This window comes from Podarcis gaigeae (assembly GCF_964106915.1).
Source record: "Podarcis gaigeae genome assembly, chromosome: 2".
NCBI classification, from domain to species: Eukaryota; Metazoa; Chordata; class Lepidosauria; order Squamata; family Lacertidae; genus Podarcis; species Podarcis gaigeae.
Window position 1 is genome coordinate 64,438,187 of NC_139679.1, and position 25,412 is coordinate 64,463,598.

The window sequence follows — 25,412 nt, forward strand, 5'->3', positions numbered from 1 at the left end:
GGTTCCACATCCTTAGAAATTTATCCTGATCAATATAGAAAGCCTTCCAAGATATATCCAAAACCTACCAAGTGGGCAAAGGCCACTATTTTGAAATACAGTGGTACCTCGGGTTAAGTACTTAATTCGTTCCGGAGGTCCATACTTAACCTGAAACTGTTCTTAACCTGAAGCACCAGTTTAGCTAATGGGGCCTCCTGCTGCCGCCGCGCCGCTGGAGCCCGATTTCTGTTCTTATCCTGAAGCAAAGTTCTAAACCTGAAGCACTATTTCTAGGTTAGCGGAGTGTGTAACCTGAAGCGTATGTAACCTGAAGCATATGTAACCCAAGGTACCACTGTACCAGAATTGGTGTTGTTAACTCTGAGTGAAATGAACTTTGAAGTGCCAGATAAGGGCGTTTAAAAACAAGAACAACAACAACATCGAACTGATACAAAAAAGATTAGGAAAATAAAAAACTGGAAAAATAAAAATGGCAGATTCGCCCTCCCTACCCCAATGCCCTTTTCTCCTTTTTAAAATTTACTTGATCCTATTTTGCTTAATGCCTCAACTCCACTCCTTGCACATATGCTGCCAAATGCTTCCATTCACATTCTCAAAGGCCTCACGCTCTATATGCCAAGGGGAACCAAGGCAGAGAAAAAAGAAGATGGAGAGAGGACAAATTTGTTCAAAAGGGATGGGAGCCCCTATGTCCCGCCAGCCTGGGCAATCCTCAGATGTCAATTAAAGCTTTCCAACAGAGCACTGAGCCGCTTTGAATTTGCATGCAGCCGCAGGAGTGATTTGGAAACTGTTGGGGATGGGGTGGAAATCTGCATAGGTTCCCCATGACCAAAGTGGGGAGAGGAGGGCAGAGGTGGGTGGTCGGAGAGAAAGAAGGTTGGGCTACACATCTTATGAAATGCATTCAAATGAGGCAGAAACAAACCTACACAGTGACTCTGGATTTGCCTCCCTCCCTGCATTTCTGACTCTTAGCATGGAGCTGGTGCAAATGTCTGGAAAAAGAGCAAAAGTAAGTAGATTAGTTTACAAACTGGGGCCTGGGTGGAGGCCAAGAGGCAAGTCATGCTTTTGCAATTCAATTTTGCCCTGCAAAAGTGCAAAAAGTGTGACAAATGTGAGGAGAAAAAAACTGAACATAGGAATTGGGAAAAGGGCTGGAGTAGGACAGAGGTGTCCTCCAAGAGAGGAGAATGATTCATTGAGAGCTAAAACAAGCAACAGTGAGTACTGAAGAAGCACGTTTTGAAAAGGGAAATCCTGATAAGGGTAAGTGAATGATATTGTAAATTAATGACCTGAGTGTAAGTGCATGATTTTGTTGATTTAAAAGCAACACCTGGTTGGTGCTGTGTTATAATCTATGGTGAAAATGCTTTCTTGTCATTTTAGTTTCACATACTAAGAGAAGTTTGTGCATTGCCTTACAGATTTGCCAGTTACACCTGTTAGCTGAATAATAATGCACATCAAAATTGGGATGGGGTGGGGCTAAAGAAAGGAATTCATGAACGGAAAATGATAGTAAACTGCAAGGGCCAGCTACGAAATGATTTCCAAATTAAGCTGGAATCCCAGAAGGGTTAGGATGCAGTGCACAGCCAGCCCATGGAGCAATAGCCAATGGACATTCCATGGACAACCAGACTTAATATCTGACAGAGAAGGCAGGAAGAACAACATAGAGACATGAGCTGCCCTAATCAAACTAATGGTGTATGCTGAAATGGCCAAATTAACTGGGAAACTTAGAAATCAAGACCATAACACATATAAAGAAGAATGGAAAATGTTTATTGCTTATGTGCAAAAGCATTCTAAGGAAGTTAATACACTAGCAGGATTTTTAAAACACTTTTAAGATTATGGAGAATATTTAAATTTGGAGATAATCAAAGATAAAGATGTTATTGACATGCATAAATTAAGACAATACAAAGGAACCAGGGGAGGGAGTAGAGCAGGCTTCCTCAACCTCAGCCCTCCAGATGTTTTGAGACTACAGTTCCCATCATTCCTGACCACTAGTCCTGTTAGCTAGGGATCATGGGAGTTGTAGGCCAAAAAACATCTGGAGGGTCGAGGGTGAGGAAGCCTGGAGTAGAGGGAAGTCGAGGGATTTGAGTAATTCCAAAACATGGATTTCACACTATGTGAATACAGTTGTTTGAAGTTTATTTTATGTTTTTATTTTTACTTTAATGTGATGGTTTTGTTTAATTGTGAAAATTAATAAAAATATGTATAAAAATAATAAGAAGAAAGACATGAGCTGCCTTACAGTTTATATTCTTTTTATTTAAAATTGTACACCACAGCAATATGTTTAAGGAACAGTGTTAGAGAAATAATTTTTACCAAGAGACACCCAGTGTCATACAAATGGACTTCCCTCGGCTCTCCTCCCTCTGCAATCAGCTTTGAAACAACCACGTTCAGAATTCTGCAAGCTGGAGAACTTTCCCTCACAGATGCATTACAATGCAGAACAGTCTGAAGTTCACTGTTAGAATGTTATGTCCCAGGAGGCAAATGTGTGTTCTGGGGACATTTCTTCCCAGACTTTTCTCTGTGGGTGCTCTGTAACTGTGGATTACCTTCCCTTTGAGACTTCATTGGCCTCTGTCCTCCCACCCGTTCACCTTTCTTTCTAGGCTGGCCACCAGTTATGTTATCTAACTCAAAACTCACGTCTGTTCTGAGTCTCTGGCACATTAGGCAGAATCTGTGGTGTGTAATATATGAAGGAATGATATGGTCAGCACCATGTCTCATCTCATTTGATTTCTCCACTTCAGTGGATCCAGTCCCCAGTTATGTGCCAGCTCTTCTGTTAGAATACGCCAACCACCTCAGACAACACATGCTGAGGGACAGTGACTGACGCTCCTTAGGTGTTCCTCCTGGTCGTCCTCTTGCATTGGAAGACAAATGTTGGCCTGTCCCAAACTCTCAGAACTAGCCATTACAGAAATAAAATTCAGTAATGAAAGAAGGCAGCCCAATTGGCTTCTGTGCATGGAATGGTGAGGGTGCCATCTTGTCCTTCGTCTTGGGCAGAAAAATGTTTTGAATTGGCTCTGGAGCAGCCATGATCGTATAGTGGTTAGTGCTCTGCATTGTGGATTGGCCCTGGAGCCTGCCCATATACCAAACCAGCAATTTTCAAGAGTAATGAATTGTCCTGCCAATTTGCAACAAAAATCGAATTTCCTTAGCTCCTTAACTCTCTGCTAATTGCTTTTATTTGCCTGTTTCCTCCCTTCCACCTCATATATGGGTGGGAAATAGCCTTTAGCTAGTGTGATTATAATTTATCTAGGAGGACTTGGGTGTCATTTTTCAGGTGCAAGGTAATAATACTGGCTCCAAATTGCAAAGTACCCATTTATGTCGGTAGTGGTGGTGATCCAAAGATGGGTAGAGGGTTCTCAGCATGGATGAACTGGAGTGTAGTAGTCACTGTGTTTCTAAGATGTGTGAAGCAACAGCTCAAGATTCCACTGGGTCACCCAGCAACTTTAATTCAGTGGTAGTCAATGTGGTATCCTCCAAATTTTGTTGGGCTACACCTCCCATCAACCCTAGACGATATGACCAATGCCCTGGACGGTGCAAGCTGAGTCCAACATCTGGAGGGCACAGGATCAGTAGCCCCTATTCTAAACCCTAAGGAATATGCAAGCCATGTGAACAACTAACCTTTTCATATGACTGCAAATAATTTCATAGTGAATTGCTTTGTTGTCAGCCTCCAGACTCACAGAAAGGCTATAAGCAGCAGATTATCAGATTTGCAGAGGAACAGCCTCTTGGATCCAAAGTTGCAGAGAGGTCCTAGAAGTAACATGTAGAAGAAAGGAATGTAGCACATTTTTCACAGCCAATGTGAAATGATATTAAGGTGGCAAGTGCTGTGGGAAGAGCTTTAGTCTGAAAGCCATAGCCAGGGATATCCAAAAGCTGAAATATGTTTAGATTGTACTTAAGAAAACTTAATTCCCAGGAAGTTTGTCCCATTGGACTCTGAACTGTATGAAGGATTACCTACAGAGTACTACTGTTTCAGGGATGTAGAGCTGGATGCAGAGCGGATAAATCTGTTCTAGTTTTGTGGGTTCAGAGTAATTTTTTCCTCCTCCTTTCCTTTCCACCACAAGGAAAGTCATGTTTCAGTCTAAGTGCACAGGGAATCGATCTTTCAATGCCTGTATAGATCATGAATCAAAACCATTTTGCTATTGCAGACTATGGGTGACTGGTTGGTCCTTGAACTAGTTGCATGTTAGTTAATATCATTGGGGAAAAGTCACCCTGTGATGGTCTGAACTGAACCCCTGATGATAATGCCATTAACTCAAGATAGTGCCGTTTCTCTGAAGAAAGAGTTTCAGCCATTGGAGAGTGTTGCATTTTAAGACCGTGAAGAATATGCTTGCTGGAGGGATATTTTGCTTGCTATTTCATTCTCATGGACCTCAAAGGTCATCCAGTCCAAACCACAGCCGAGGCAGATTGTCAGGAAGGTTTGCTGATGTTGTTACTGTTTTTATAGTCGCACCAATGTTTATGATCTCTCTGGATTCTTTTTTTTTCAGATGTCGGTCTCGGATTCCGTGCTCTCCTTCTATCAAATGGTTTCCCGTAGAAAAAGAATAACAGCTGGTGCCTGTAGAGAATCGAACTTGTGTCGCTGCCTTTCCACCTCGGACTTAGTGGCTCTGGGTGTGGGCAGTACGTTGGGTGCAGGGGTGTATCTCTTGGCAGGGGAAGTAGCCAAGACCAGCGCGGGCCCCAGTATCATCATTTCCTTTCTGATTGCTGCTCTGGTGTCCATCCTGGCAGGACTGTGTTATGCTGAGTTTGGAGCCCGGGTGCCTTTAACCGGATCAGCTTATCTCTACAGCTACATAACAGTTGGAGAGCTGTGGGCATTTGTCACCGGTTGGAACCTCCTGCTCTCCTATATAATTGGTATAAACAAGTTTTGGGCTTCTGTGTTTTGACATCTACCGTGTGGTTTCATTGATAAGCCAAAGAGATGGGCCTAAGAAATAATAACTAGGCAGGCAGAACTTTTTTTAAAAAAAGTCGATGTGAGTTGAATTTGTAGCTCAGAGCATGTGTTATGCATGCAAAAGGTTCCAGGTTCAGACTCTGGTATTTCCAGTAGGGCTGTGAAAGGTCCCATTCTTAATCCCTGGAGCACTGTTGACAGTCAGAGAATGGTCTAAGGCAGCTTCATGAAAATGATTCCGACAACCACATCCACTCATGCCCATTTCATCACTGGAAAACTTGGGTGGCATTCAACTAACTTTTTCTGTTAGTGCAAGGATTAGTGCTAGGGCAAGGGGATGTGTGCCCCCCCCCCCCACTATCCCCAGATCTTCTCTGGAGGCTTGGGAGAACCCGCAGAACAAATTCAGGGGAGAGAACCAGAGAAAGTTCTGCTGCAGAAGGAGAAATCCTTGCACTGACGGACTGTTCACCTAAGCACAATGTTGAACGCAACCCCTAGACTACACACAGTGTGGATGGAAACAAATGCTGAATCTCCTGTCAAGAAATGATCCCTTATTTCTTTTGGGCCTCAGTGTATTTAGTCTGTGGTTTTCCAGCGATGTGATGGGCACAAGAACTTCCACTACCAATCGTTGGCAGCCAGTCATTTATTCATTTGAAATAATGATTAGCACAAAACCATGAAGAATCCATATGTGAATACAAAATGGCAGTAGAGGGGAATAGGTCAGTATACACTTATTTAAGATGACCACCCTCCAATGTGATACAGTGACAGGACATCTCTCGTGCAGAGGGTGTTTTTTTTACTGCAAATAATGTGGTTGTTTAAGACACATATTTATCTGGCAGATTTTGTAACCTGCCCTGATCCAATGAAGGTCAGTATAGAAATATTTTGAATGATAAAATAAAATCCTATCAATGTCTGATACCTAAAAGTTGCTGCTCATTTGACTTCTAAGGGATCTGTCCATGGGAATCTTATATGATAGGAGAGCTTCCACTGCAAGTTCAAATCACGGTGGGTGCATCATTCCCAATTTGCAAAAAAGTGGGTTGAATGATAGCACACTTAAGCTTTTTATTTTGTGCTTGTTATTTGGCATAACATAGGTGATGTGTCGTCTGGACTGTCAAAAATGCAGTGTTCCCTATAAAAGCAGGATGAGCATAAAAACTCCCCCCCCCCATAAACTGAGATGAAAAGACAGAATGAGGAAAAAGAATTATGCAGCCAAGGGGTGAAATGGGCGAGCACGGAGGCAAGAAGAAAGACATGCTCTTTGTAGTGTCATATATAATGTATGTGCTGCCCACGCAGCAGTTTAAGGCTGACATACTTCCTTTGAAAGAGAGTGCCAAAAGGGCACAGCTCCATAGTACACAATGGACATCTTATACCTGAGAATGCTGCTGTTTCGCATGGACCATCAGAGGTCCATAAGCCTTGAAAAGCTGATACTTTATACCTGTGTACATAGAACAGCACACAGGGCCCTGCAATATCCCTCATTTTTAAGGCTCGATGTACTGCACCCATATTTGGTAGTGTTATCTTTAAACTGGCTGATTCTCTACAGGTACCTCCAGTGTAGCCAGAGCATGGAGTGCTACTTTTGATGAGCTCCTGGGCAAACAGATCGGCACCTTTTTCAGAACCCATATGGCCATGACCTCTCCGGGACTAGCTGAATACCCTGATATCTTTGCTGTTTGCCTCATTGTCCTACTGACAGGTTTGTACTGATTTTTGTTTTATTTTTACTATTGTAAGGATCCTTGAAACCCCCCCTGCACCAATTTTATTGGAGATTGCCCATTAAATTTTATACATGCAAGGAGTTTTTCCCTTCCCACCATGCAACTCTGACAAATTGGTTTTGAATAATAGTAGCATCTCAGTATAGTTTCCAAACCCTGTAATTGTCACCCACAGTAGGGTCAGGGGGAGAAATTAACTTTGGTTTGCATTTAACTTACCTAATTCACATTTTCAGACACAATAAGCCCAATTCTGAAACAATACCCAATTTGCACTTTCTGAAGCCATTCATGAGCACAGCAATCCTTTGAAATTCACACGTATCCAAATTTTGCAGTGCAGTTTTCCAGCCAAGTAATGTGAAGAACAAAGTGTGTGTATAAATGCATGAATGACAATAACATCCAAGATGCATTATATATAGGGAAACTGCCTTGCAAAAAGGTAAAATTGCATATAAAAATGTTTATAGTAGGAAACATTCTAACAGAAATGCTTATTAATTTTCCTGAGAATTTCTTCTTAAAAGACATATGCAAACTTGCAGGAATGTGGCAAACTGAATTTAAGATTGGAAAAATGAGAAACTGAGAAAACCCAAAACTGGCCTATTCACCCATCCCTACCGACAGGTCTTTTGCATTTACTCTGTTGCTGTCTTTCTTGTTTCTGCTGGACTTGCCGTTTGTTCTTTAACAGTTATCCATGGTTTCAAGATAGGGTCTTTCTCAGCCTTACCTGAGCTTGCCAAAAATTGAACATGGGACCTTCTTCATGCAAAGTCCAGTAGTAAAGGACTAGAGGACATGCTTTGTGGAGCCAGTGTGGTGTAGTGGTTAAGAGCGGTAGACTCGTAATCTGGTGAACCGGGTTTGTGTCTCCGCTCCTCTACATGCATCTGCTGAGTGACCTTGGGCTAGTCATACTTCTCTGAAGTCTCTCAGCCCCACTCACCTCACAGAGTGTTTGTTGTGGGGAAGGAAGGGAAATGAGAATGTTAGCCGCTTTGAGACTCCTTCGGGTAGTGATAAAGCGGGATATCAAATCCAAACATAGTTTATGTGAGAAACAGATGAGTTTGTGAAAGAAACAGAATTAAATGTGGTTAAAAAAGTAAAATACCTAGGGGTGTATCTGACCTCCAAAAATTTGAATCTGTTTAAGGATAACTACGAGAAATGTTGGTTAGAAATCAAAAGAGATTTGGAAACATGGTCAAGATTGAAACTTTCCTTGTTGGGCCGAATAGCAGCTATAAAGATGAATGTATTGCCAAAAATGCTATTTTTGTTTCAGACCCTACAGGTCGTGGACAAGGTGGAATGCTTTGGAAAGTGGCAGAGGGATATTTCTAAGTTTGTTTGGCAGGGCAAAAAGCCCCGAATAAAGTTTAAGATACTAACTGATGCGAAAGAAAGAGGGGGATTTGCCCTGCCAGACTTGAGGTTATATTACGAAGCTGCAGCCTTCTGCTGGTTGAAAGATTGGATTTTACTGGAAAACACTGATGTCCTAGATCTGGAAGGGTTTGACAATGCTTTTGGGTGGCATGCATATTTGTGGTATGACAAGGTTAAAGTGCACAAATTGTTTAAAAACCACATTGTCAGGAGAGCAATTTTAATGGTCTGGACAAAATATAAAGACTTATTGGAGAGTAAGACTCCGAGGTGGCTCTCACCGGTGGAGGCCAAGGCACGTAAGAGACCTAATATGGAAGCCAATTGGCCTAAATATGGGGAAATTATTGAAAAGATTGGAGACAATTGGAGGTTGCAGAGCTTGGAAAAACTAAAAAACAAGGTGCGAGATTGGTTGCATTATGCACAAATTCAAGAGGTCTTTAAAGTAGATAAGAAGGTTGGATTCCAGGTGGAAAAATCGAAACTAGAGACAGAATTGTTAGAACCAAAAAGTAAACTACTTTCGAGAATGTATAACCTGCTGCTTAAATGGAACACTCAGGATGAGACAGTCAAATCCGCCATGATAAAGTGGGCGCAGGATTTGGGGCACAACATTATGTTTGAAGACTGGGAAAGGTTATGGAACACCGGAATGAAATTTACGGCATGTAGTGCCTTGAAGGAAAACATTATGAAAATGATATACCGGTGGTACATGACCCCAGTCAAGCTTGTTAAGATATATCACCTGTCTGATAATAAATGCTGGAAATGTAAAGAGGCGGAAGGGACATTCTTTCACCTCTGGTGGACCTGCCCGAAAGTGAAGGCCTTCTGGGAAATGATTCATAATGAACTAAAAAAGGTACTGAGGTTTACCTTACCTAAGAAACCAGAGGCCTTCCTTCTGGGCATGGTGGACCGGAGAGTGTTTAAGAAGGACAGAACTTTTTTTATGTATGCTACTACAGCAGCAAGGATTCTGATTGCAAAATATTGGAAGACACAAGATTTACCCACACTGGAGGAATGGCACACGCAGTTGATGGACTATATGGAACTGGCCGAAATGACTGGCAGAATCCGAGACTTGGGAGAAGAAGCATTCGAGGAGGATTGGAGAAAATTTAAAGACTATTTGGAAAAACATTATAGGTTGTATGAATGTTAAAAAACGCACCTTTTAGGAAATTCTAGCTTCAGTAATGTTAAATTAAAGAAATGGAAATTAAGGTACAAGGAGTCAGAGATAGAATAATGAAACAACTTTATTGTGTTAAAATGAAAATGTACATGATTTGGGTTATAATACATTTGAAATTGGGCAACATGATAAAAAGGAAGATATAATAAGTATTGAAATAAGTTAACAAATTGCAGACGTTATGCATCACAGAGAATGCAGGGTTGGGAGGACGTGGGGAAGTCCAACAGATTTGGAAAAAGGAGTAAGAAAAAATTGTAATATTTCTTTTTTACTTTTATAATACGTTCTTTATTCTTTTTTCTGTATTTTATAAAACTAATAAAAAATATTATATATAAAAAAAACATAGTTTGTTTATGTGAACATGGGACCTTCTTCATGCAAAGTCCAGTAGTAAAGGACTAGAGGACATGCTTTGTGGAGCCAGTGTGGTGTAGTGGTTAAGAGCGGTAGACTTGTAATCTGGTGAACCAGGTTTGTGTCTCCGCTCCTCTACATGCATCTGCTGAGTGACCTTGGGCTAGTCATACTTCTCTGAAGTCTCTCAGCCCCACTCACCTCACAGAGTGTTTGTTGTGGGGGAGGAAGGGAAAGGAGAATGTTAGCCGCTTTGAAACTCCTTCAGGTAGTGATAAAGCGGGATATCAAATCCAAAACTCTTCTCTTCTTCTTCTTCTTCTTTCCATGCAGAAGGTCCAATATTCAATTCTTGGCAAGTTCAGGTCAGGCTGGGAAACACCCCTGCTCTCAGATTTTCCATATGGTACAAGCAATTGCTCATATCTACTGTACTTTGCAAAGGACACTGCCTCAGGCCTCCATCCATAACAGTTGTGAGGCCCAAGCAATGAGACATTGTATCCATTGACTCCTTAGGTCTCCTCTCAGTTGGGGTAAAAGAATCCACCACAGTGAATAAAGTCTTCACAGCTGTCAATGTGCTTGTCCTTCTATTCATTATAATCAGTGGATTCATCAAAGGGGACCTGAAGAATTGGAAGATGAGCAAGAATGATCTGTTAATGACTGCTACCCTCAGATTTAGGTAAGAGAATGGCTACACAAGCTCTTGGGCTGCAGTAAACACAGGCCACGCAGGTTACATTTCTACAGAGAAGGATACAAATTATTCAAATATCTATTTGCTGTCCTTTCATGAAATCCCCAAACAGCTACCTGACTTTGCCTAATGGTAGGACGGATCCATGCCCACCTACCATTTTCCTGCCTCCTTTGCTGTACTTGTCTACCAACTATATCCAGTCAGATCCTTCTGACATTGACTTCCTTTATGTCACCTTCCTTGACAGGAACCAATCCGGCAATGGAACTTGGGACTTTGGGGCTGGAGGGTTCATGCCCTATGGCTTCAGTGGGACCTTAGCTGGAGCTGCTACCTGCTTCTATGCTTTCATTGGGTTTGACTGCATTGCGACTACAGGTAAGCAAGAAAGAAGACAATTACAAAATGTCCATGATTGATAACCGCATCCGGCACCTAATAAAGAAAGGAGAAAATATCTATTCACCTCACAAGGGAACCAGTTATTAAAGCTCTCCTGTGTCCAATTCCCCTCCTAAGAGGAGTGGAATGTGTTGTGACTTAGGCGTTGCTGTTGTTGGAACAGAAACCCATAGGCAATCCTTTTGGAATAACCAGAGCACCATGTAAATCTTTGCTTAATCTCTACAGTGACAGGTTAACCATACTCATGTGAGACGATGTGTGGATTTTAGAATGGTGTGACTTCTTGTGTTTATGTTTACCAGGGGAAGAAGTAAAGAACCCCACAAAAGCCATCCCAATGGGGATTGTTCTCTCTCTGCTCATCTGCTTCTTAGCCTATTCCGGTGTTTCAGCTGCCTTGACCCTGATGATGCCTTACCACCTTTTGGACACCATGAGCCCTCTGCCAGTGGCTTTTGAATACAATGGATGGAGCATGGCCAAATATGCTGTGGCTGTGGGGTCTCTCTGTGCTCTGACCACCAGGTAAGGACAGGATGTGCAATTTCCCCCATCCTTGCATTTTAAGGATATAAGAAGAGCATTGCTGGATCAGACCAAGGGTCCATCTAGCCCAGTAGTCTGTTTCCAGCAGAAGCCAGAGAGATGCTTCCAGGAAGCTCATATACAGAGCATAGAAGCAACACCTCTCTTCCCCACTGTTTGCTCCCCAATTAGTAATATTTAGAGGTTCTGTTTATCTAACATGATACTAATTGACCTTGATAGACTGGTGCTCTATGAAGTCATCTAATTCACTTCCAGGGCTGTCACTGTATCCTGCAGCAGTAAGTTTTATAAATTAATGGTACCTTTTGTACCTTTTGGATCAATGTAATTAGCTGACCCCACACTCTAGTATTATAAGGGAAAAAACACAGTACCGGTAATCTTCCCTCTCTCATTTTCTCTCTATATATAATTCATAGTTTCATAAAACTCTACTATCATGTCTACCCTTGGATCCTCTTTCTACAAAGCTCTGGTCCTCTTTGTGTATCAGGCATGTTTTGTGCACCAGCTACCAAGGTGCAAACGCGATTTCACTCATGAGCAGAGATGGAGCTTTGGGGTACAATGAACTCCTATGTGCTGGACCCGGGGGTAAGGTACCGTGGGCGTAAGCAGAGTCCACACGAAGAGGGGCGAGGTCCGAGGCGGAGAGCCAGGCGGGGAACAGGAACGCTGGAACAGGAGGCCGAGCAGGGAACAGGAACACCGGTTGGTCAGGAACAGGAGGCCGAGCAGGGAACAGGAGCACCGGATGGTCAGGAACAGGAGGCCGAGCAGGGATCAGGAACACAGGAAGGTCCGAAGCCAACAACAACGTTGCTCCCACAACCTGGGGCCGGGCTGACTGGGCTTTTATCCTCTTCTAAGGCCAGGGGCGGTCCCGGCCCCCAGGAGCCCCGCCTCCTCTGACCTTAAGGCGAGCACTCCTCCTGGGAGCAACCAGTTCCCTTCGCCTCTCTGCCCTAAGCCTCTGCAGATCAGGAGAGGCCGAAGGGTTACTGGGCCCTGGAGGAGGCTCACCTGTAGCCACTGAGTCCTCAAGCCCCTCTGGGGCCAGAAGGGTTTCACCTGGGGCCAGCTCCTGGTGCTCTGCCACAGGTGCAGGCTCTTCAGCATCTAGGCCTTGCCCCAGTTCAGCCGGCCCTGGAGGCGGGGACTCCTGTGCAGGCTGGGATTCCTCTGGTTCGTCCTCTGAATCGGAATCCCAGGCCATCACACCATCCCCCCTCCCAGGCCCCCCCTCAACCGAGGGTCCGGACCCGGCTTGCCGGGGTACGTCGCATGGAACTCTTGGAGGCAGGCAGGTGCATGGACGTTGGCCGCTGGTTCCCAGGAGCGGTCCTCCGGTCCGTACCCCTTCCAGTCAATGAGATACTGCAGCTTTCCCCTGCGGTAACGGGAGTCCAGGATGCGTTCCACCTCGTCCTCAGGCTCTCCCTGAACCAACACTGGCTGCGGTCGGGGATGGTTCGGGTGGAACTCGTCGGGTGGGGCCACCGGACTCAGAAGGGACCTGTGGAAGACCGGGTGAACCTTCAGGGTTGCGGGCAACCGGAGACGGAATGCCACAGGAGAGACTTGGTCCACGATAGGAAACGGGCCGGTGAAGCGAGCGTCCAACTTCCGCGAAGGTCGAGAGGGGTGGAGGTGGCGAGTGGAGAGCCAAACCAGGTCACCGACGCGAAGTTCCGGCCCCACCTGGCGGTGGCGGTCGGCCTGGGCTTTGTATGCTTCCTTGGCCTGGTGCAGTTGCTCCACCAAAAGCTGTTGCTGGGACTGGAGCTCTTGAAGCCACTCCGTCACCGCCGGGACCGCGGATGCCGGCAGCACCTCTGGAAACAGCCGTGGATGATAACCGTAACTGGCCTGGAACGGGGTCTGCTGGGTGGACGCATTCACCGCGTTGTTGTAGGCGAACTCCGCCAATGCCAGGTGGTCGACCCAGTCATCCTGCTGGTAGCTGCAGTAACACCGGAGGTACTGCTCCAGCACCGCATTCGCCCGTTCCGTCTGGCCATTGGTCTGTGGGTGGTAGGCTGACGAGAGGCAGACCTCTGTCCCGAGGGTCTGGTGTAATGCTCGCCAGAACCGGGATGTGAACTGAACGCCCCGGTCGGACACCACGCGCTCAGGTAGGCCATGCAGGCGGAAAACATGCTGAAGGTACAGCTGAGCGGTTTCCTTGGCTGTGGGTACAGATGGGCAGGGGGCGCAGTGCACCATCTTGGTGAAATGGTCGGAGAAAACTAGAAGGCAGGTACAGCCACGAGACGGGGGTAAGTCCACTACAAAGTCCAACGAAACCATGTGCCAAGGGCGTGGTGGAACTGGCAATGGCTGAAGTAGGCCGGGGGGGTCGCCCGGTAGGGCCCTTGGCGCGCCGGCAGACATCACAACCAGCAACGTAGCGAGCCACGTCAGCCTTCAGGCGGGGCCACCAAAACTCGCGACTTACCAGATGGGTGGTCCGATACCGTCCAAAGTGCCCCGCTGCTGGGGCATCATGGGCCATCCGGAGAACCTCCAGCCGCAGTGGCCCTGGCGGGATGTACAGACGACCGTGGTGCAGCAGAAGGCCCTGATGCAGGACCAGCCCCGGATACTGTGGGCTGGACCCTTCAGCCAGCTCCCGGAGTCGTTCCTGGGCCCAAGTGTCGACCCGCTGCTGTTCCCGCACCCGAGCCTGCAGTGGCTCCGCCTCCTGGGTGGCCAGGAATGCAGCTGGAGGTAGGATCGTGGTGGGTTCTGCTTGCTGTACCGTGTCTGCGTTGTCTTCAGGTTTCCGGGACAGGGCATCCGCCTTCTGGTTCTGAGAGCTAGGGATGTAGCGGATCCGGAACTGGAACCGGGAAAAGAACAACGCCCACCGGATCTGTCTTTGGTTCAGCTTGCGGGTGGTCTGGAGGTACTCCAGGTTCCGGTGGTCGGTTCTCACCTCCACCGGATGTCGTGCCCCCTCAAGATGGTGGCGCCAGACCTCAAAGGCCACCTTGATGGCCAGTAGTTCCCGCTCCCACACAGTATAGTTACGCTCCGCTGGTAGGAGCTGGCGGGAATAGAAGGCACAGGGTAAGAGTGGCGCTTCTGGTCCACTCTGTTGAGACAAGACGGCACCGAGAGCCGTACTGGAGGCATCGGTCTCCACCACAAAGGGTCGAGAGGGGTCAGGATGTTGTAAGATTGGCGCCCTCTGGAAGCAGGCCTTCAACCCCTGAAACGCCTCCTCTGCCTCCTCGTCCCAGGAAAACGGCGTCTTTGGGCGCAGTAGCCGGGTCAACGGGGTGGTGCAATGAGCATAATCTGCGATGAAGGTTCGGTACTAGTTGGCGAACCCCAGGAACCGCTGTAGGTCCTTGCGGTTCCGGGGTGCCGCCCATTCTCGAACCGCTGCCACCTTCCCAGGGTCCATCTGCACCCCACCTGGAGAGAGCCGGTGTCCAAGGAAGTCCACAGTCCGCTGATGGAACTCGCACTTGCTGAGCTTTGCGTACAAACGGTGCTCACGCAAGCGCTGCAGCACGGTCCGGACATGTCCCTTATGGCGCGCCGGGTCACGGGAGTAAACCAGTATGTCATCCAAGTACACCACTACGTACTTGTCTAACAAGTCCTGGAACACGTGGTTGATGTAGCGTTAGAACACAGCAGGCGCGTTGCACAAACCGAAAGGTATAACCAAGTATTCGAACTGCCCGTACCGGGTCCCAAACGCTGACTTCCACTCATCCCCGGCTCGGATCCGAATCAAGTTGTAGGCCCCCCGGAGGTCCAGCTTGGTGAACACCTGTGCCCCTTGCACCCGCTCCAGCAACTCCGAGATAAGGGGCAAGGGGTACCGGTCTGGGATGGTAATTTTGTTCAGGGCTCGGTAATCATGGCAAGGGCGGAGTTCCCCACATTTCTTCTTAACAAAGAGCACTGGTGCCGCGGTAGGCGAGGTGGAAGGCCTAATGAACCCACGCTCCAGGTTCTTGCGCAAGAAGTCCTGCAAAGCCTCGCGCTCTGGCTCAGTTAGAGAATATAAGCGACTCACTGGTAAGGGCGCTCCGGGCTGGAGGTCTATGCCGCAGTCAAAAGGCCGATGCGGCGGCAGCTGGTCTGCCCCCCGTTCCTCGAACACGTCCTGGTAGTCCTGGTATACGGTTGGGAGCGTGGGTGCTGCCTCCTCCGTGGGCGCGGCCGCCAGCGTCTCGGATTGAGCATGGGAACATGGGTCTGGGAAGTGCACAGTCCGTTTGACCCAGTCAATCTGAACGTTGTGAGCTTCCAGCCAGTCCATCCCGAGCACTAGGGGGAACCGGGGCATAGAGGCAATGTCCAAAGTTCGCAACTCCTGGTGCTGCTGGAGACACAGGACCAGGGGCTGGGTCTCCTGAGTGACGGCACCTGAACGCAAAAGCCGTCCGTCAATTGCTTCCACCTGGACCGGTTCTGGCTTGTTCCGAAGTGGCACCTGATGATGGGCAGCAAAAGCAGCGTCCATATAGGAGCGGGTTGCTCCTGAATCTACCAAAGCATGAGTAAGAATCCAGGGCCCACCTGGAGGGTATAAACGTACCGAAACCATAAGATGTTGCCAGTCCATTGGTGCGGGCCCATTCTGCGCTGTTTGGAACCCCCGGTAGCTAGGGCCATCAGCTACTGGGGTTGGCCGTTTTCCCTGCGGCTGGCGTTTCTCAGGGCAGGACCGAGCGTAGTGTCCACTTCCGCCACAGTAGAGACATAGATTTCCCTCCCGACGCCGCACCTTCTCTGCGGGGGTAAGGCGTGTAGTCTGCCAGCAAGGGGGAGTCTTGCCTGAGTAGCGGCAACGCCCACTTGGCCGCCTGGTCCTTTAACAAACTAATCAAAAAGTGCACCTTGGTGCGGTCGTCAGGGAAGTTCCGGGCTCGCCCCTGAATATACAGCTTGGCCTGGGCAAGGAACATGGGAAAGCTGGCCGGGGCCCCATCAAATTTCTCAGGCAAAGCCACTGGGTACTTGCCAGGAGCCGGGGCGTCGGCCCCAGGAGCCGGTAGGGCTTCCAAGCGCTGCTGAAGCGCCGTAACCGCATCGCTGAGCTGCTGCACAGTGTGAGTCAAGGCCTGGTTCTCCTGGGCCAAAGCCACCAGCGCAGCGGCCTGGTCAGCCATGGCCTCTGGCTCTTCCCGAACGCACCCCAACGAAGGGGGAGTGTGGGTGTGGCGGGAGCAAACTGTGCTGGACCCGGGGGTAAGGTACCGTGGGCGTAAGCAGAGTCCACACGAAGAGGGGCGAGGTCCGAGGTGGAGAGCCGGGCGGGGAACAGGAACGCTGGAACAGGAGGCCGAGCAGGGAACAGGAACACCGGTTGGTCAGGAACAGGAGGCCGAGCAGGGAACAGGAGCACCGGATGATCAGGAACAGGAGGCCGAGCAGGGAACAGGAGCACCGGATGGTCAGGAACAGGAGGCCGAGCAGGGATCAGGAACACAGGAAGGTCCGAAGCCAACAACAACGTTGCTCCCACAACCTGGGGCCGGGCTGACTGGGCTTTTATCCTCTTCTAAGGCCAGGGGCGGTCCTGGCCCCCAGGAGCCCCGCCTCCTCTGACCTTAAGGCGAGCACTCCTCCTGGGAGCAACCAGTTCCCTTCGCCTCTCTGCCCTAAGCCTCTGCAGATCAGGAGAGGCCGAAGGGTTACTGGGCCCTGGAGGAGGCTCACCTGTAGCCACTGAGTCCTCAAGCCCCTCTGGGGCCAGAAGGGTTTCACCTGGGGCCAGCTCCTGGTGCTCTGCCACAGGTGCAGGCTCTTCAGCATCTAGGCCTTGCCCCAGTTCAGCCGGCCCTGGAGGCGGGGACTCCTGTGCAGGCTGGGATTCCTCTGGTTCGTCCTCTGAATCGGAATCCCAGGCCATCACATCCTAAGGCATTGCTTTGACCTCAAGATCTACAGATCTACACTACTCTGATAATAGCAATTAATAGTTTTAAGACTCATTTCGACTGAAGCAATAGGAAATCCTGGAAATTTGTTCTCTATGCTTGATAAAGGTCTGCTTTATTGTGTGTAATGCAAGGTCTCTTGTACATCTTGTTGTACAAGAGTCGGGTAAAGAAAAGGAAGAAGAGGCTATGATCTTGAGAATTTTCTTCACTTTCTCTGCCTTCTTGTGTAGCTTGCTAGGTTCTATGTTCCCGATGCCACGGATTTTATTTGCTATGGCCAGGGATGGACTCCTCTTCCAATCTTTGGCCAAAGTGAGCAGCCGACAGAGCCCAGTGATTGCAACTCTGGTGTCTGGAGCTGTTGCAGGTATGCATGGATAAAGGCTCTAACATTGACTAGACCTCAGAATGAACCTGCCAGTAGACAATGGACTAAGAATCCTACTTTGGACTTGATCTAGTTTAAATATGAAATAAGGAACCTAAGAAGACCCCTGCTGGGTCATATTTGGGTGCACACATAGTCCAAAGCAAGTATGGTCAACATTGTGTCCTCCAGATGTTGTTGGACTCCAATTCCCATCAGCACCATTCACTGTGGTCAATTGTCAGGGATGATGGGATTTGGAGTCAATAAACATCTGGAAGGCACCATGTTGGTTTTCCCTGCTTGAAAGCAATACTAGTTGCTTTAAAAAAAATGTCTAGAAACGGGACATTAGGCTAGCATTTCAACACAGAGCAGGTCAGCCCGTGGGACTGAATGTTAGACTGCAAGAGTTTCCCCATGCCAGAATCAGGTGGATTCCAAGGTGTATCTCCATATGCTTGTAAAATGCAAGCTTTTCATTAGTGACTAGGGCCTGTTTCCCTGCTTGATTTGCTCACCAGCATTATCTATTCCCACAACCCCACAACCCTCCCACCTCAACCCCTTCCTCCTCCCTTCAAACTTGGCCAACTTCTCCTGCCACTATACCTAAACAACTCCCATCCACCCCAGGCATAATTCTTCGCCTCTCCTTGATCACATCTCCATCCTCTGGGTCCCTCTTCCTCACCTTGCCTTGGCTGCCTCCTGCTCACCTGCCTGCATCGCCACCCTCTTGTTCCTTCCTTCTCTCCTTGCCCTGCATCTCTGGATCCCTCCTCCTCTCTTCTCCTTTCTTGCTCCACCTGCCTGCCTGATGGTCTGGCAGCTCATCACACTGAAGTTCACAGTGCCACTTGTCTGTGACTTCCTTATAATTTTATATATTAGAGAGAAACAGAAAGATACTCCAGCCAATACTCTAACACCTTCTCCTCATGAAGAATGAACCCATTGAGCCATTTTTGCGGTTCCTTTCTAATATTGTCTTGGATTGAATAAGGACAAGGTAAAGCAATCATTTAAATGATCCATGTTATAACCTCATATCTCAGTTTCAAGGAGATTGCACTGGAGTGCCAAACTGGGCACATGAGAGACCACTTAGGTGTACCTTCCACATTTAGCTTGATGAAATGCTATAGCTGACAAAAAAGTCACTATGGATGGATTTCTTTTCTTTTTCTCTTTTTTTCTAAACAAGATTATGTAAATTGCCTGTCTGTCAGGATGCTGTCAGCGGCTCCCAGCTGGTTGAAAAACAAGGAAAAGTTTCTTACCGTCCTTTTTTATTCAGTATTTACAGAGAGAGGCTATAGAACCCAGCCTCTTGGATAATGGTGATGTCCCGAGTAAATCTCCACCCCCCGGCTTTCCCACTTCCTCATTTGTCACTTCTATTGGTGCTGCTACGTGCCCTCTGTCTTTGAGCTCGTTGCTCTCCTACTTTTAAGGCTTGCCGGGTTTTGGGAGAGGGAGGGGCTGGGATGCTTTCTAATGACACCGTGTCAGCCAGCTGCTGTTCTGATTGTGCCTCCTCCTCCTCCTCTCCCGTTATTTCCCAACTTTCCCCCTCATCTGTCTCTGAGCTATGAGGTCCCAGAAACCACTGTTGTAAATCTGTTGTAAATCCTCCCTGGGAGGGTCAGGATGGGGAGGCGGTCTCCACCATTCCTCCTCTGCCCAGTCCCTGACACCCTCGTTGAAAGGAGGTCCCCAGATTTGTACTCTCCTTGACGGGAGGGAAGCTCGCTGGGAAAGGGTTTCTGCAGGAGACCATATCTTCATCTACAAGGCTACAAGAATTAGCAGAAAATATTTGGTGGTGTTTTCTACAGGCCCTCTTCCTTCTTCTCACAGGTTTAATGGCTTTCCTTTTTGATCTGAGGGCCTTGATTGATATGATGTCCATTGGGACATTGCTGGCCTACACACTAGTAGCTGTCTGTGTTCTTCTCCTCAGGTAATGAGTTGTCCGTTATTTATTTCTCTCTGATGCAGAGTGCTCATCATGACAACATCCCATGTAATATAAATGTCATTCCAGAGAAGTAGCTTCATTGGGTCTGTTTTACTTTAAAAAGAAAAGATCCACCACCTATTGTAGGATAAATAAAACACCTTCTGGAGCTGGCTTATGGAGAAAATGGAAGCAGGGCAGTCTTTATTCCAGATTAGTTAATCTAGAATACATGTCTGTGACTCTTTCCATTATCAACACTGTTTGCACTTACCACTGGCATGAGAACTCCAACAGGCTACCCCTGATGAAATGCAGGGGAAATCAAAATTGGCTGGGTAGAATTTCAAACCATGCTAGACTAGCTTCTATTTTACACATTTTAAACAGCCATACTGACAGTGATGCAATTATTTAGCAGCTGTTTAGTCTGCTTTGTAGCAATTATCTCCTTGAAACTAGTAAGATATCAGTGGGAACAGCTTTTGGATTTCTTAACCACACACACAAGTAAATGATAAAAGAACAATTCATCATAAAAGAGATTATTCAATCGCAAGGCACAGTCTGCAAGGCCTCCTTGGGCATTTCTTTGTTCAGAATCTTGTTGCATGTGAGTGAATGTCATCTTTACCTTCTCTGAGGCTTTCTTTGAGCTGGACATTCTTGGAAAGCTTGCACTGCCAAGACCACTTCTACCGTCAGCCAGGGATGCTGCAGATTCCACTGACAAAGCTATCTGGACACAAGGCAGATACTAACTGATGTGTTCATTGATGTTTAACTTGCTTTGCAGGTACCAACCTGATCCCAGCTCCCTTGGCCCACCAGAAAAGAAAGGTCCAAGCAGAATAGCTTGGGTGGACCTCCTCATCCATCCTCAGATGATCCCGAACCAGAGCTCCTCCACATTAGTGTCCCATTCTGTGCTTGTCATTGGTGAGTACTGGAGCATCAGTTGGAGGGGGGAATGCAGTTTGCATTTACAGGCAAACTTGCCTGATTCAGGCTTTGGGAAATGATACCCGGCCGCTGTAAAAATTTGCACTTCTTTGAATTTTGCACTGTATACAAGTTATGCAGTGACCAAGCAATGTATACATCAGTGCATTAGGTAATAGAAAACATAAATATTAGGAAAATGTGCATTGTAAAAAATGTGTATATGAGGCAACTTTGCATTTAAAAAGGTACTATTAGAAGAAAATTCTCACTGAAAAATGCAGGTGAACTTTCATGAGGGTGTAACGAAAGAAATCACAAACTGATGTGGAAATTGAACTTCAGATTGGAAAAATAAGAAATGAGGTCTTTAAGTTAAGGGAGGAGGGTGAAACCAAGCAAGGAGCTGTTAACTATAAAGAATCGCCCTGCTTAGTTATTACAGGCCTCACTTGAAACAAATAACTGGTTCATAACATTATCCGGTCAAGTGAGCCTTGCCTTTATGATTAGTTCTCTTCCAGTGCACTTGTTGTGGTGCATGGGGTGGTCCTTTGTTCCAGAAAGATGCCCCCTGCTTCCTCACAGCATGGTTTTCAGAGTCCATTTTCTCTCCAGCTGTCCTAGTCTGCATCACGTGTGTGCTGAGCACAGCAGGACTGCCATGTTTGTTACCTGGAGGTGCCTGGTGTGTCACCAGCCTTGTTCTCCTCTTCCTGGGGATTCTGGTGGTGTCCCTAATCATCTGGAGGCAGCCACACAGCCAGAAGACAGCAGACTTCACGGTAAGGAAGAGACTTCATAATTGACACTGCCTAGCAAGCCTCATGTCTATGTTTGACGTGTTGTGAATGTTCACGGGAAGCATGCATCTACCTGGGAATAACTCAACACATAGGATTGCACTTTAAGGGTATGTAGAGAAATTCCTGTCAACAGGGGGTTTTCTGTGTGGGGTGAGATCCACTTCTTACCACCTTTGCTTCTGACCTGAGGGCTGTTTATCGGCTCCTCATTGTCCTCCTCTTCCCAATGCAGCCTGTGTATTGTGTGTGTGTGCGTGTGCACGCCAGCTTGACAATATCCTCCTTAAATTGTGGTAAACTGGGCACAGCACTCCAGGTGTGGGAGTACTTTTCTCCCTGTATGCTCTCTCAGAGTTACCAAGGGCCATAACAGGGAATAATATTCTTTTTCTAACGTTCATGTCTAATCTCAAATTATCTCTGCACTCGTTTAGGTTCCCTGTCAGCCATTCTTGCCCATCCTCAGTGTCCTGGTCAATAGCTACCTAATGGTCCAACTCAGCGGTGACACTTGGCTTCGGTACATGGTGTGGATGGCTATTGGTAAGCCTTTAAGAAATGTGCCACAATTCAGGGAACTTCAGGAAATAATAATGATTTGGAAAGTAAGTGTCATCTGAATTTATTATAAGGCAGTGCTACCTAGCTCTTATCAGGACTAATACAAGATGGGCATCAGGTTTGGCAGTGCCCTGACCACCACGGTGGGTGTGTTTGGACCCCCTGGTCTTCCTTCTTTTGCCAGGATTAGGCAGCACAGCAGCAAAGATGCTGGTCTAGCTGCTGAACCAACCATTGCATTTTCTAATATTTTGCTCCTTCTCATGGAATTGGTTCATGCATACCTGGTGGTTACTTGATGATTGCAGTATCAGCACTGTAGCACACCTGAGGTGGAGCCAGGCAGCAGGGTATGTAAATTAAATAAAACTGATGTGTTTAAATGGTCCACCATTGGTCTAATTCTAGAGACAGAGCTTTCACATCACACTGCATTGCCTCAAATACAGTGCTTTTCAACAGAGACAGTTCAGATGTTCAACAAGGCAAGTCAGTCAGCAAGCGCCGAGTAACTAAGAGAAATCAAATTAAATCCATGTATGTGTGAATGAGTTGGTGAAGGAATTTGTGCCTAGAATATGACAGTTACAGAAGAGCATTTCATCTATAGGCTAAATAGATTGCCCATGCTGGTGGGGCTGGTGGGAGTTGTAGTCCAAAACATCCGTAGGGCACCAAGTTCTCTAATACGGATATATTTGTGAGGGGGAGGGTCTATCTGGGGCACTGTTGGTTCACCTTGTCCTCTTATGTGCTGTAGGCTTCCTAATTTACTTTGGCTACGGGATCCACCACAGTGCAGAGAGATCCAGCCACCAAGATCCATCCCCAGAGAAGACAAAGCAGGCAACAAGTGGCATGGATCCAGCTGTCACCTGGGAAAAATAACTCTGTGGTGTGGAGCAACTATCTTCCCTGGTGAAAGGACTTCATAAGAATGGGATTTCACCCTTCCCTTAACTATCTATAGATGTGTCTATTTGTAGCACTCCAACCTGGTGCTCTCCAGATGTTTTGGGCAACAACTCCCATCAGCTCTGGCCAGCGCAGCTAAACTTGCTGGGATTGATGGGAATTGTAGTCCAAAACACCTGGAAGGTATGAGGTTGAGGAAGGCTACTCTTGAGCGATACAAATAATTGGATACTCACAGTTAAGTAATGCATGCAATTCATATCCATTGGCTGAGCTGGTGTAGCATTGTGGCTGAGTTCACCAAGCTAAGTTACTGGATGCATGGAACAAGGTTTGCTGGTGCAACGGGACCTTTCCCTACCCCCTAATTCTGCTCTGCAGAGTTTGGGGAAGCCACGGAACAGGTTTAGCATGGACCAGGGGGAGAAGTCCCATTGCACAAGTGGATCTTGTTCTGTACCCCCATTTAGCATGGTTTCGTTAGACAAGCTACAGTTCCCACAGCTTTGCTCCTCGCCTCCCCAAATCTGCAATGTGGGGATAATGGCAATAACAGTGGCACATCTGGTTGTGCAGGCTTATAAGCTATTCGGGAAGTCTCCCTGCTGCCCAGTTGGCATTGGCCTTCCAAGGTATGGAGAGTAGCTGAGCTGGCAGCAGAGACACCTCTGATGGGCCACATCCCGTCACTCCCTCATGTGATTCTAATCACATGGGGGAAGCTGAATATCCAAAGGGAACTCCATCTAGAGCCCAGCACCAAATACACACACTTCATAAAGGCAATCAAATGGATGGCAGACCCGGCCTATACTTGGCAACGGGTGTTTCCTAGAGCTACCACTTTCCAGTGAGGCTGAGCAAAAACCTGGCTGGACATACTGTACCTGAAAAAGAGAAGGACCTCCTCTTCCTCATGTTCCAGAGAGGGCAAAGCTGGGCACTGTAGTTTATCCCAAGTTTATGCACAACAGACCTCTGTCTTCTACTGCTCATCCAGTTTTGCTTGCTGAAATTTGAAATGCGCTTTATCCCGCAGAAGTGTCTGTAATTGTCCATTCCTTGGGGATTGGGAGCAAACAATGCTAAAGTTGTGACAAACTTTGTTTAGACCATCTGTTACAAATTCCCCATTGTCACTCATCTAAAACTAATAAAAAGGAACTTTTATTGTTGTTATCATTTATTATCTTACTATTAATTGATAAAAGTCGCAGCTTATTGATTGAATCATGCATGCGCATGAGCTAATTTGCTCAAAAGCAGGTTGCTGCATGTGCTTTAGTGTCACAGGTTTCCCTGAAGTTACTCGCAGAATGGTGGTGCAACATTCCATTATTTACTTCAGTCTGTTGCTTGTGATGTGCCAAAAAACTTTTCCTGTATTTTTTTGTAACCATTGCCCCATCAATTAATGAGCAAATATATTGCTACCATTTAGCCCTCTGTTCTATTCATGCTCATTACCATTACAAATACTGACTTTGGGTGCGTCTAGGTGTCATTCTAATGGTTTGTTTTAGACCAGGCATGGCCAAACTTGGCCCTCCAGCTGTTTCGGGACTACAACTCCCATCATCCCTAGCTAACAGAACCAGTGGTCAGGGATGATGGGAATTGTAGTCTCCAAACATATATATCTATATCTACACACATAAAGTTTATAAACAGTGAAGGGTACAAATCAGGTTTTTTAATGGGGAGGATCTGAAGGTTCTTTTTTTGATCTGGTCAAGTGGAAATCCAGATAAGAAACAGGGGCGGGATTCACCTCATTGAGTCCCGTCAGAGTAAGCCCTCCTTCACTTGCTAAAAAAGGAATTTCCCTTGCCTCCACCTGTACCCTTCTGTACCCCAGATTGGCTCTGGGGTGGTCGGGGTGTGAGGGAAGGAGAGGGAGGATCGTTCCATCTGGCCAGCTGCAATGCTTGCAACAACAAGTTGTTCACCATAGTGTGGCGTTTAATTTCACCTTAGATACTTATGTCCCAGACTCCCAGTTGTATAGTCACAGCAATATACTGGTAAGCTCGTGTGTGTGTGTGTGTGTGTGTGTGTGTGTGTGTGCCAGCGTAACTCCAATTTAAGCAGAGCTTAAGACAGATTTACCAGTTATATGTGCATAATATGTCCAGTATATCAAAAGATCTGCCATAAGACCTTCACTCTAAAGATGCTGTAAAGCATTCATATTTTAATTTCTTTGTTACATTTGTAGACTGTCCTTTCTTCAAGGATCTTATCTTAGTATTCAGAGGATCTGATGAATATCTGCAGCTTTACAGCATCTTTGGAGCTGTACTGGGAGGAGGAGGATGGGAGAATTTTGGTTCAATTCCTATCTGGTCCAGGGTTCCTGAAACAATACGTATCCTAAAATGCAGCTATATATTAGTGAAAGTAACATAGAAGAAATGCATCGAATTAGGGGAAATTGCTTGGGGGAATAGTATATTGGGCAAAATATACAAAAATGTGTCTCACTATGAGAAATTCAAACTGAAACTCTGAGAAATT

General features: G+C 46.8%; 1 protein-coding gene across 5 annotated transcripts; it reads left to right on the forward strand.

Annotated features, from left to right (window-relative positions):
* Positions 1-871: 871 nt before the first annotated feature.
* Positions 872-24,077, forward strand: LOC310839797 (cationic amino acid transporter 2-like). 5 transcript variants are annotated; one of them, XM_083728728.1, is made up of 12 exons: positions 872-1,024; positions 4,611-4,986; positions 6,621-6,776; positions 10,292-10,460; positions 10,726-10,856; positions 11,186-11,408; positions 17,572-17,708; positions 19,572-19,674; positions 20,468-20,610; positions 21,232-21,398; positions 21,854-21,962; positions 22,741-24,077. In XM_083728728.1, the coding sequence occupies exons 1-12, from the start codon at positions 911-913 to the stop codon at positions 22,866-22,868; spliced, it is 1,956 nt and encodes a 651-aa protein (XP_083584854.1). In that variant the 5' UTR covers positions 872-910; the 3' UTR covers positions 22,869-24,077. The 5 variants fall into 5 exon arrangements, with proteins under 5 accessions (XP_083584854.1, XP_083584858.1, XP_083584857.1 ...); XM_083728731.1 differs by lacking the exon at positions 872-1,024 and adding an exon at positions 2,537-3,038; XM_083728730.1 differs by lacking the exon at positions 872-1,024 and adding an exon at positions 2,537-2,769.
* Positions 24,078-25,412: the final 1,335 nt, after the last annotated feature.